This window comes from Electrophorus electricus, chromosome 11 (assembly GCF_041902795.1).
Source record: "Electrophorus electricus isolate QZ-2024a chromosome 11, ASM4190279v1, whole genome shotgun sequence".
Taxonomy (NCBI): domain Eukaryota; kingdom Metazoa; phylum Chordata; class Actinopteri; order Gymnotiformes; family Gymnotidae; genus Electrophorus; species Electrophorus electricus.
This window is the reverse complement of record NC_137507.1, coordinates 25740001-25752500: the sequence shown is the minus strand read 5'-3', so window position 1 is coordinate 25752500 and position 12500 is coordinate 25740001. Positions and strand designations below refer to the sequence as shown.

Below are 12500 nucleotides of genomic sequence, written 5' to 3'. Positions count from 1 at the left end.
GATGGGAGCGGCACGCCGCCCGGCCTTCTTTTCCATTATGCTCTGCTGTTTTCCGTACTCGCAGCAGTAACGAGGCCGTCCTAATCAGATGCACAGGCTGAGTCAGACTGCCCTAACTTTGCAGCATCGACATCATTACTCTCACCCTGATAGTGAGACAGGGGACAAGAAAGAAGAAGAAGAAGAAGTAGGAGAGAGAGAGAGAGACAGGGACAGGCAGGCAGGCAAAAGGTACGGAGGCTGAGAGAGGATAATCATAGAACAACATGCTGGAACTTGCACACGCTTTCCGGCTGGTTTTCCATCTGTCATCTGTCTCCTCGTCTTACAGCTCACCACGTATCAGACATTATCATCCATACATCAGACATCAGACATTACCTTCCACATATCACACTTTGCCCTCCACACACCAGACATTATGTTCCACGTTGCTTTCATTCTTTCACTTTCTCAATGGCAGACCAGTACACCTCCCCTGCACTCTTCTGACACCAGCGCCTGTTCTCTACCTGTCTCTCTCTCCATGTCTCTCCGTCCAACTGTCTCTCTCTGCCTATGACTCATGTCGAGGTACAATTTACCTTGCAATTATTCCTTCACTCTTACAGGAAAACAGTGTGTGTGGCTTCGCCCTGTGCTGCTTGGCCCTGCTTTGACAAGTATAGGGTGATGGCTCTGTTGACCAGCACTTTGTGTTTAGGAGCAGGGCAACGGAACAAGCCTACAGGGCCTGAGCTGCACAGCTGTGAGCACGCCAAAGTGCGTGCGTGCGTGTATGAGCGTGGGTGCGTGCGCACGCCTGCGCATCTGTGTGTGAGTGCGCGTGTGCGTGTGTATGTAATTATGGAGCACTTCTCTAGTCTTCTTAAAATAAACAAGCATTAGCCTATTTACTGTGTCACTTTTCATCATTAGCAAACGCAGACGGGCACCGCGGCTCGTGTCGAACAAGCGGGTGGGTCAAATGCAGGGGCTCCATGGGTTCTCATCAGGGAACGGGTGCGAGGAAGCTCTCTCGCACTGATTACTGGCATCAGGAAGGCAAGAGGGACCTATTTAGCAGGTGCAGAATTCCGTATGACACCGGGCTGGCGCACAAACCACCTTTTAAGGAACTAGAGGGCAGTACAGTCTCGGTAAGAGATGTACTCACCGACAACGCCTGAGAGTTTCAAGGAAAGTAAAAATAAATAAATTCAGTGGATGAGAAGAAGGCAGAGACTCAGAAGCAGGAGAACCTTGAGTCTGGCGGTTCAAAAGCAGGAAGCTGGAAGATAAGAGCTGGCTTCTGCTTTTGATTGTCATGCGCCATAGCCACTAAAGGAAGGTTCACTGCTCATAGAAGAAGTGCACTATTATGAGGTATGTTGAATTAATTGAATTGGGAATAAATCTGTATCTAATGAATAGCGAACAGTAAGCAGTGAAAATACAAGACAGCTCCACTGGGAATAGATGAATCCATGAAACAAATAAGAAAGATTTTAATGAGGATGGTAGCCACTGATGCAAATAATGAACATGGAAACAAAACAGAAAATACATGAGAGTTAGAACATTTGTAACCAAGAAAATTTTGTAATCATACCCTGCCACGTAGGCTCCACTCAAAAGTTACATTTAATACTATAAAAGGGTTGTGGAACCTGTACCCTCAGGACCCCACTGAGAGTAGCTGCAGTAAAAAGCAGTAATTTTAGATAGGACCATCTTTCCAAATACCCTTTCATTTGAACACCTTTCATCTGCTTCAACAAGCACACAACTTCATCTCTGGACCAACATGACCTGAAACGTGGATCCATTTCAGTATTTATCAATTTCTATGACCAATATAACCTTATCGTGATTAGAAAATGAAAAGCTTACCAAACAAAAGTCTCAGGATATTTGAGGGAAAAGTCTGGCTGCAGAGGGAAAAAATCGCAATCTGGCAGTTACAGTACAGTTTTGCGCTTCTATACTTAGAACGCAATGAAAGAGGGTCTCATTTAGCATTCTGAATGTGACTCTGAAATGCTTTGATGAATCATCAGACCATAACACTAGTATCCAGATCATGCTGAAATGGCACACTGACTGAAGGCCCAGAAGTCTGCAAAGGTCTGGTTTAACGCACCTGAGCGCAGCTGTTTGATCCGGCCATGGCTGAGGCCGGGCTCCACCGGCAGGAAGTCCTTGAACCAGGAAATCTCCGGATCAGGAATGCCGCTGGCAGCGCAGAGCATGGTGGCAGTGCGGGTCCTCTCCACCACCTTCAGCTGCGGACCCATGTCTATGCTCGGAAAACCAAAGGGCAGAAGGTCTTCTGCACAGTGGGACAAGAAAGGCAATCGGGAGTTAGTTAGGAGTTCATGTTGTGTTCTGTGTGAGAGTTTACAGGTCAAAGTGCAGCTATTAACATGATTTCACTTGGAAAACTGTCCTTACGCATGTGATATTTCGCAAGGTTGACCATATCCTTATGTACCAGACAAATGTGAAGCTTATAATGGAATTCTCTGAACAAGCATTTTAAAATGGCCTCCCAGAAGTACGCTTTTAACAGAAACAATAGATTAAAAACGTTTGATGACACTCGGGAGAAAACCAGATCACAATCTATTATCATTCTGTGACTAGGCTGAGAATCTATAAGGTTCAACTGCATCTCTGCTTTTTCTTTCATTGAAAATATAAGAAGGTAAGAGAAAATTGTAAACTGTAAAAAGAAAAATTGGTTTAATTTTAGGTGAAAATCATATATACAGTTAATTGCAAGGAATAGAAACTCCTTAATTAAGAATGTTTTGAAGAATATGGCAGCATTCCTAGGACAGTATGTCTGCAGATAAACGATAATTAACTGTCTGAAACTTTGTAACAGCATCAAGACAACGTACTTTGAAATTTGATCCAATCGAATGATTTGTTCAGTCGCTTTGATTGGTTGTTAATTGCAACTTATTTCTCAATTGTGTATAAATTAGCTGCCCACTTACAAAGTGAATATCGGCGCTTCTTTGCAACTCGAAGCATTACTGAAAGAAGGACGAAGCACACACATCCAGCACATTGGCATCGCTCACCAAGGCTCCAGTGGGCGGAACTCATTACCATACGTTATAAATAAAACAGCCAGCCACTCACAGCACAAAAAAAAAGATCAGAGGTAAACCAAGAAACAACATGCTTTGGTTCTTAAATGGGATAAGAATGGTGTGTAATTATGTACCTACATAATCACTATGCGCGGGTGCACCTCAGCGAAGACTACGCCAATTACACAGCGCACGGCGGGGAGTGTGGGAAGGGCACCGCAGCAAAGCTAATAATTATTTGTCAGGTTTAATTGAAAAGGCAGGAAAAGCACAGGAGTTCAAGTAAACATGTGGAAGCTGGTCACCGTTTTGAAGTGCTCTGGGCTCTTCTGCAAAGAAGGGCGAACACGCTCGTAAACTCTGATCAGCATATATTTACTTGACTCGTTCCAATTCATGAGAACAAATAAACATAACAAATAAATAAACATCACTATAATGCATGTTAATATAAATATTAATGAAACAGAGTAACAAGATTTTGTCTGTGTTTTTCAGTGGAAAGCTCAGGTCAATTTTGGGTCCCGCTAGGGAAAAAGAAGCGTGAAGATTGTTCAATGGTGCTACTTTTGTCTTCACAAAATACTTCGTATCAATATATATGATCAAACTCCTTTGATCATACGTTTACATCAACTTCCTTTAAAAATGTCACTTGGAGGATGTCTTGTTTAACATGTTTTTAGTTGTACGAGATGCACCTCGAACACACAGCTGGAGCCTTGCGTGGAGCCTTGTGCCTGGCTAACAGTTCTAAACGCAGCTCTGCTGTCTGAATCATTGTTCGACCGGGAGATTATGTGGGATCGAGAGGAGAGGGCGGATCTACGGTAGGGAGGGTATGCATTTCCCCCGAGTCGAATTTCTGCTCCGCGCATCTGCTCCTGCAGCTGAACACACAGAGAGAGAGAGAGAGAGAGAGAGAGAGAGAGGGAGAGAGAGAGAGAGAGAGAGAGAGATCCTGCAGCTGAATGCTGAGAGAGAGAGAGAAAGGGGGAGAGAGAGAGAGAGAGAGAGAGAGAGAGAGAGAGAGAGAGAGAGAGAAAGAGGGAGAGAGAGAGATCCTGCAGCTGAATGCTGAGAGAGAGAGAGAGAGAGAGAGAGAAAGGGGGAGAGAGAGAGAGAGAGAGAGAGAGAGAGAGCTCCTGCAGCTGAATGCTGAGAGAGAGAGAGAGAGAGAGAGAGAGAGAGTGAGAGATCCTTCAGCTGAATGCTGAGAGAGAGAGAGAGAGAGAGAGAGAGAGAGAGAGAGAGAGAGAGAGAGTGAGCTCCTGCAGCTGAATGCTGAGAGCGAGAGAGCGAGAGAGAGATGCAGTGTTGTGTACGGTCACTGATATGATTATGTAAGCGTCTGTTTTTTTAATGACTTTCTGCCACAGAGAAGCGTGTTTTAAGGTACAGTAACTGTGGAGAGATAATTGATCACCCTTTTGCCTCAAAACAAGATATAAACGACACCGCAAATAAACCGCAGCCTGTCCCGACACTCACAGACGAGGTAGGCTCACCGCAAATAAACCGCAGCCTGTCCCGACACTCACAGACGAGGTAGGCTCACCGCAAATCCTTGGACCTAGTAAAGAAACGCGTTGTGCAGCCATGCTTTGTTTCGGACATTGACGGCCAGCAGCCCAGGGGGCTGTTTACGCACTTAATGACAGCGAGCACCAGGCGAGGAAGGCTCAGGGGTTCCCCCCCGGGGGGGTCAGCCTGAGAAGCTCCAGCTGACAGATCCTGCATCAGTTTACACAGGCAAAACCATGCCATGTATAGACGCCAGCGTGTTGAGCCAGCGAATGCGAGGCAAACATCCCATTTTCTGTTCAAACACACACACACACACACACACACACACAGCCGCACGCACAGCTGACCCACGCGCTGACAAACTTCCATCAAACATGGAAGGAGGCCGACTGCAAAGGCTTGAAAGAGGAAGAGCAGGACTGAACTGAAAAAGGAGTCAGGAACTGAAAGCCATTTGAGGAAGGCAGCTGAGACGAATCAGAATCGAAGGAATGAGTCAGTGGGAGAGTGAGTGAGCGTGAGAGAGAAAGAGAGGAAGGGGCAAGCAAAGGAAGATAAAATGAGACCAAAAGAGAAAGAGGGAGATTTCTGTAGACACTCTGAGCTCTCTGGATGTGAGATTGAATGCCACCCTTCTCCTGTCTGCTGCAGTGCATGCTGGTACATTTTGCCACCACCATTCTGTGACAGGAGAGCAGAATAATGAGACTCGCTCGAGTGAGATCACAACCATTCTCTGCTATAGCCTTTTAATGCACAGCTTTGCAGGCCCCAAGGCCTTAAGAGAAAGAGCGAGAGAGAGAGAGATGGAGAGAGAAATGGAGAGAGAGAATCATCTTGGTCTAAAAAAGAAAGAGTTTTGTGTTCACTTGACCTTAAAGTGAAAGAAGAGCGTTATGGTGCTGAGTGCCTGAGACTCCATGCCTCTGCATGTGTGCCGATGGCATGATGGATGTGCGCGTGGATCCATGAGCACACAGAGAAGCAGCGCGCCGAGCAGGAAGCTTGCAGGATGCGTGCATCCCTGCGTTTGCGTTAGACAGACGGAGTGTCTCCTTTCTCGCCAACCAGGAATGCTAAAAACGGCCAGGCACCCAGAGGAACGCCCAGCGACAGCGCAACCCTTCGCCATGGCAACAGCCGAGGAGCCCGAGTCTTGTCATTTCTCAGATCACGAGGAAGGGAGAAGGAGCACAAATTCTCAGATTTCTCTCTCTCTTTTGTTCTTTCTCTCGCCTTTTCTCTCCATGTGCCCTTCTCTCCATCCCTCCCTCTGTCTCTGAGGGATGAAGAGATAAATGTGAGATGGTGGCTGTGATAGCTGTAGGGCGAAGCTGAGTGTATCACACTCCTGCGTGCCCCTAGCCCCGCCCGACCCCACACACTCCCTATCCCCAACACACAACAATGACTTTTTAAATACCCCCAGGCACGGCTCAAGAGGTGCATATTGGCTAACACATGCTGTCTTTTGGAGCAGGGCGGCAGCTGTGGACTGATTGGGGCGTTGTAATAGGGCCGGTTAATAGTCTGGCGTCTGACCAGTAAAGGGCTCAGTGAGTCATGGCAGTGTGTCCTCTGGGGAGGTCCAAGCAGTGCCATGCACCTGGGACCACTGGGACACCCGGAGCTGGCTGACTATTCACGGCTGTATCACCTCCTAGTAATGCAAATGCACCATGAGGGACATTTTAATATTGCGTGGGCAATGCAGGCACTGGGTAAAACAAAGACCCATTTCCTTCAACAGACAAGCCTATGGGTTTTAAATCTGTAATTAATTTGATGCACTGAAAAATCTGAAATGCCATAGAAATAAGCACAAACACTGACATTTCTTTGTGGAAATACAATGGTAGTTTTAAGAAACACGAATTTGCTGCAATGAAAAGTTTTTTCTTTGTTTTTACTGAATTTTCTACAGTGATTCCAACTATTAGAATCAACTCCATTAACAAATAACTCAGATTCTGCCCAGATTCACAACAGTGCTAGAAGGGGAAATGGTCCATGCTATTTGCAGAGCAAAATGGGGAAAGAAAATGTAATAATATAAAAACAGCACATTTACATAATTTTAACTCAGATCATTAAAACCATTCTGCTAAAAAGGTGCTTCTTAAATGCAGCTTTCAGTTTTCTGACAGAATGCCAGAGCGATGAATTGCTGCTAAATCTTGCCTAAGGTGTCAGGACACCCAGCTGCTTTAGCTCTGGGGAGTACGGCAGCCCTATAGGGTCACGAAGCAAGCTGTGAGGAAAAGGGTTCTCATCCCAATGCCGAGCTCCCACCTCTTCACTTCTCCTCTGACGCGAGCAGTAACCGTAAATACATCCCTGTGTGCGAGATTAGATTCGTCTCGGCTAGAGAAACCAGCAGGCACACACACAAATATCCCTTCCCAAACAAACTATACACACACCCACCCACGCATCCCCACTTATGCATACACGCACACACACACACACACACACACACACACACACACACACACACAGACACACACACAGACAGAGGCAGTTTATATTTAAATTTGTCAAGGCGGTAGTGGTGGGGCTTAACTGCGGTGGGGGTCAGTTGTTTGTGCAGCTGTAAGGCAGCAGCTGAAGAGGTATACAGGAGGCTATTCCCAAGATTCTTTGCCTTATGGTGCTTCTGAACCCTGCCAAATCCTTCCATCTCTCTCTCTCTCTCTCTCTCTCTCTCTCTCTCTCTCTCTTAATCTCTCATCCTCCATCACATTTCCTCCCCCCTCTTTCTCTAGACCTCACTTGCTGTGTCCATCCATGCTGCTCCACCACTCCTCCATCTCTCATATCCCCTCCCTCCAGTCTCGGAGTGTGAATGAGTTTCCGGCTCAGTGAGAATTAAGGCCTGGAATTTTTTAAAATGCCTCACCCAGAGGCACAGGACTCCAGTACTGGTGCTACACACGCACAGAGTTACACACACAAAGATTTAAAAAAAACCTGTCACACGTGTACACAAACACACCCACCCACAGATTGGGTCATATCCCATTTCTGGTTTCGGGTTCTGTTTTCTATTTCCGTTTTCTGTGTTCAACAGAATTTATACAGTTCTTCCGTATAGTGAAGAATATGCATTCTTAAAATGTGAGTAGGACTGTCCTCAATCTTTTCTCTACTGTGAGAAGAGAGAAAACATCTTTAAATGTTATTTGGTCGAGTACTGCTGAGGCACATCTGCAACAAGTTGACTAATTCACTGCAAAGGCACCGGGAAATCACTGATTATCAAACAGGGTGTCATGTTTTCTTTTGTCTTTTCTTTGTTGAGATAAAAGGGTTCGTCAGCTGGTGAGAAATGGTGACAGACAGTGCTGCTACTCGCCAGCTATAAATACGCTGTGACTTCCAATGTGACGCGCTTCATTACCAGACTAACAAATTCATTACTGCTTTCGCCTCGGTACTCGCACGCCGCTCCGTGCCATGCTCTCGTTGCCTGTGCTTGCTGCGAGCTCATTAACAAAGAGGAAACTAGGGCCGATCACTCCCAGCGCACCACGGAATTGGAGTCCCATCATCCGTTTCCGTGTCAAAAGGTGCGATCCAGCGGCGTCGCAGAGCAGGGGTGGAATCGCCCGGTGGGGCGCGTGGCACAGCGTTTGGGATCCTTACACTTTCAGTTGGGCGCTTTCCGTCGGGGCTTACCTACGCACCCATAATTCCTCACCTGCTAGCCTAAACATGCGCAGTTACACACCATTTCATTCTTTTATGCCCCACTTACTCACATCATGTCTCATCCAAACAGACAAACGGTTCTTTCTTAAATCTTTTACACGTGATATATAAATGTGCTAAGGTAAGTCGCAAGATGATTTTATTAGGATCTGAGGATGTGGTGATAAAAGTAGCTGCGCCAGTTACAAAATCTGAGAGACAGCAGATTCTGTGAGTGGCAGTGCCGTTAGCTAAGAGCGCCCTGGAGCCCAAGGATGTGGTTGGACGACTGTAAAGTGGAAGAACAGGGCTCGGGTCAAGTGACGCGTGGAACACATTTAATAAGGCCATATCACCACAGAAAAGGTGAACGATAACTAGTTTTATTAGAGAACAGGAAGAGGAAGCACGTAACAGCTAAACAGTGGGTATGCGAAGATCCTAGTTGTAAATTCTGTTGGGGTTGGGATGTTGAAGCATATTTAATCAGCATGTAAGGTTAGTTCTTTGCAGGAGACATAATAAGGTGCTTAGCTGACTAACTTGTTTGATTGATAATAAGCGTATAGGGGTTAACTCATTGCCCAGTAGGGATACAAATAGAGCGATTATGTTTGTGCATACGAGGTAGTTTAGGGAAGTGCATGTGCAGCTATAAATATCGGTAGATGGGTTGAAGCTCAAGATTGGAAATTGTCGGTGGATTGACAGGTCCCACAGTATATTACTTTAACTACACTGCTGTACTCTGAAAGTAAGCGGATAGTTTATTTTATAGCATTCAACAATTCCATTCATGAATGCAATGCATGAAGCATTCGACAGGAAGAAGCACGAGTGTACAGCCTTGGCGGCTGAGGCGAGAGAACATGGCTGGCAGACGTATATAAGGCCAGCAGAGATGGGTGCTAGGGGATTTGTAGCTAGGCCTGCCACATCCTTGCCTGTGGAATTTGGTTTTAGCAGCTTTAAGATGAGGGTACAGGTAAAGGAATTATCTGAAGGAGCCAAAAGGGCTAGTCAGTGACTGTGGATGAGGAGAGCACAGGTTATTTGGAGAAATGCATAATAAAGAAGGAATGGCTGAGGTTGTTGGTGTCTCATTCACACGGAGGACGGGGCAGGTGCGTGGGTTGTCGTGTCATGTCATTGTCATGTCTGGAACAGTAAATCCAGATGGAACCGGCGGTACTGAACACGCATTAACTGTGCCAGTGGTGCTGGGTACAGCCTTAGTCACCAAGGAGAGCAGTATGCATCTGCTGTGTTGAGGAATGTTTGCTGGTGTATCAGGTAAAATCCATATGGCGGTACTCGGTACACATTGCCAGTGCCAGTGGGTACAGCCGTAGTCACTGGGCAGGCCAAACGGATTTTTCCAGGTTAGGAAGTGATTGGCTGCACAGGTGCAGTGGAATAGGTAAATATAGAGAGATTAATTCAGCATGTGCTGTTGGTGTAGTGTGCAAAGCCCATTAAAGGACTTGTGGACTGAGCACACATTGCCGGTATCAATGGGGCTGGGTGTAGCTCTAGTCACCAGGGAGACCAATGTGGGTTTACATCTAAAGAGGATTTTGTGTGAAGGAAGAACCATGTTGATGAAGTGGTAATCATATTCTTTCACAAAAAAGTTGGGGTTTGCCTCTAGAAGCTTTTTTGTGCATATCAGGTATAATCAGTCACATTTCAAAAGTAATTAATGTTGATGTTGATGAACTGGCAGTGTGTCAAAATGCGACTGAATTAGCAGAAGTGTAGCTGTGTGGAAAAACATACGATTGAATTACCAGAAGTGTAGCTGTGGAAAAACGTGATTGAATTAGCAGGGGTGTTGCTGTCAGGGCTTTTCCCAATATTGTGGCTGAACCAGAACCTTGGTGGTATGTCCACCTGCTGCATCATTTTACACCCCCCCAACGCCGTGTTTACATGAAGTTAAGTCAAATATTTGCTGTTTAAATTAGTGATGCATCCTAACATGAATAACATTATAATAACATGGCATATTTCAAAATGTAGGTGTCGCACAACAGCAATATAATAACAAATAGGGGCTCCACATCTCTAGCGAGCAAAATATATTTCCCTGAAACCTAGAGCTGTGGAATGTCGAATAATTCCTATAATTTTCCATTGCTGATTACTGTCATAGCCAAGTAGGCCAAATTTTTGCTCCACTCAGATCCCTGCATACAATATAATGATAGCCATGTGCTTGTAGCTCTAGTTTCTGTGTACCTCTTTCTCGATGACGAGGAAGCCTCACTGTTTTGAATACCATTTTCCGTACATATGTGGCACGTTCGTGTTTGTCATCGGCTACAATGTGTGATTTTACAGATGTTCAGAACATCATGTAACAGTTCCACAGCCATCCCTGAGCGTCCCCTGTCTCCATGGTTACTTGTTTACTTCCGTGTTTTCTCATACTCATTTGGTTCTCCAACCTTTATTCCTGCCAGCTGTTTCTAATTTGTTCAGTCTCTCTATTCAAACCCCATGTTTGTTTCCTGCCTTCGCTGGCCATTCTCTTGGGTTCTCCACAAGCCACTCATGGTTTCTCTACCATTCTCTGCTTCTTTTGTATCCTCTTGCCCTCTCACCTTTCCTATTTGGTTGCACTTCTCGTATTTCCATTTTCTCCGTGTTCATGTAATCCTAGACTCCCTTCGTTCGTCTTAGCCTGGTTTGTACTTAGTGGTTCTCCTTTATTAATGTCTATTTGTGTTTTGTCTGCATTTAACTCCTGCATTTAACTCCCTCTTTGTTTCTGGTGTTAGTAATTAGTGTCCTTTGTTCTTTGTTTTATTCACGTTTCGAATCATGTGCGTACACCGTACATTTACATTGATGGCTGCTAGCCATCAATGTAATGTTCCTCAAAAGAAGAAAAGTGCACATCAATTTAAGACCATGTCTGTTTCTTAATCTCAGAGACCTGGAAAACCATCTTCTTGTTTCAGAACTGTGACAAATGAGCTGTAAAATATCTTTCATGAACACCAATAAAATCATCAGAAATGGAAATTTAATTATGAATAATTATATTATTATTATAATTATAATTTTAAATCTGGTTAATACAATAGTTAGCAACTGTTTCCTCAGATGGTTCAAATTACCCTGTCAGATGGAACATCGGGCAAATTGAGGGACAATAACTCTTTTTTGTGGACCTCATATTTTATTATCTATTTGTGTTGGGTTTTGTTATCTGTTTGAGTTTGGCTTTGTTAAATATTTGAGTTAGGTTTGCTGCTAAGGTTTGAGGTAATGGCACAAATCCTGAACTTGTGCTGTATAAATTAGTGTTATTCCTGCCTTATATTCCTGCCTTGACTATATTATAGCGCTCCACTACTGGTGGCAGGTGGGAAAAAGATAAGTAAATCCAAGCACAAAATGCAGAGCTCAAAAGTGAAAAGTAAAATGTGAACAGTTGGCTGAATTAAACTTCCTAAACTGGATGCTTACTTCAGAAGACAGGAGAGATTGAATGGTTTGGCAGCTCTGCCCATTGAAAATGCCAGAGACAGGAATTTGGACTTGAAGTCTATTGAAGATAATTTTGCTAAGTGCAAGGCAGCACCAACGCTGACTCAATAAAAAATAGACAGTAAACAAGCAAATTATGAATTCCAGGGACTAACTACAGTGTACTGTAGGACCACTGATGTGAAGTTGACTCTGCTCATTTCCAACTCTCAGATATAAACAACAGCCTGGATGGGAGACCTCTAGGCTGTGTGTGTGTGTGTGTGTGTGTGTGTGTGTGTGTGAGTGAGTGTGTGCACACGTGCGTCTGTGTGTGTACACTTCCTCCTCTGGGTCGTCTGATGAAAGGAAAACAGGACAGTAGCTTTAATTTTCTCTGTGTCATAGAGTTCACTCAGTTGATCGCTTCTTGCTTACTGACTGCCTGTTCAGCTTCCTGCCCTTCAGAAATGACTGAACACTTCTAATATACGATAAACACGCATTCAAGTGAGAAGATTTCTTATGCAGCAAAGTGTTAAGATATGGGAAGATATGGTATTGCTCCACGCGAGTATAACAATGACTGTATATGACAGTGATGGAGGACATCTGATGGAACTGCAAAGCTTGCTCTTACCTCTAATGATCGACAGTTTGGAAGTGATGGCAATTTCGCCTTCGCTGTTCCGAGCGACACACTCATAAACGTTCTCATCGCGG

At 44.8% G+C, this 12500-nt stretch overlaps 1 protein-coding gene across 12 annotated transcripts in view; it reads right to left on the bottom strand.

Annotated features, from left to right (window-relative positions):
• Positions 1–12500, bottom strand: part of ptprsb (protein tyrosine phosphatase receptor type Sb) — an 80093-nt gene that overhangs the window by 46023 nt on the left and 21570 nt on the right. For 11 of the 12 annotated variants that reach the window (XM_081722498.1, XM_081722504.1, XM_081722502.1 and 8 more), the window contains 2 exons: positions 12418–12500; positions 2123–2311 (listed from right to left, as the gene is read on the bottom strand). The exon at positions 12418–12500 is cut by the window's right edge and continues 59 nt beyond it. In XM_081722498.1, coding sequence (XP_081578624.1) covers positions 2123–2311; positions 12418–12500 — 272 coding nt within the window. The remainder of the gene's footprint in view (positions 1–2122; positions 2312–12417) is intronic. The other variant, XM_081722506.1, reaches the window with a different exon arrangement.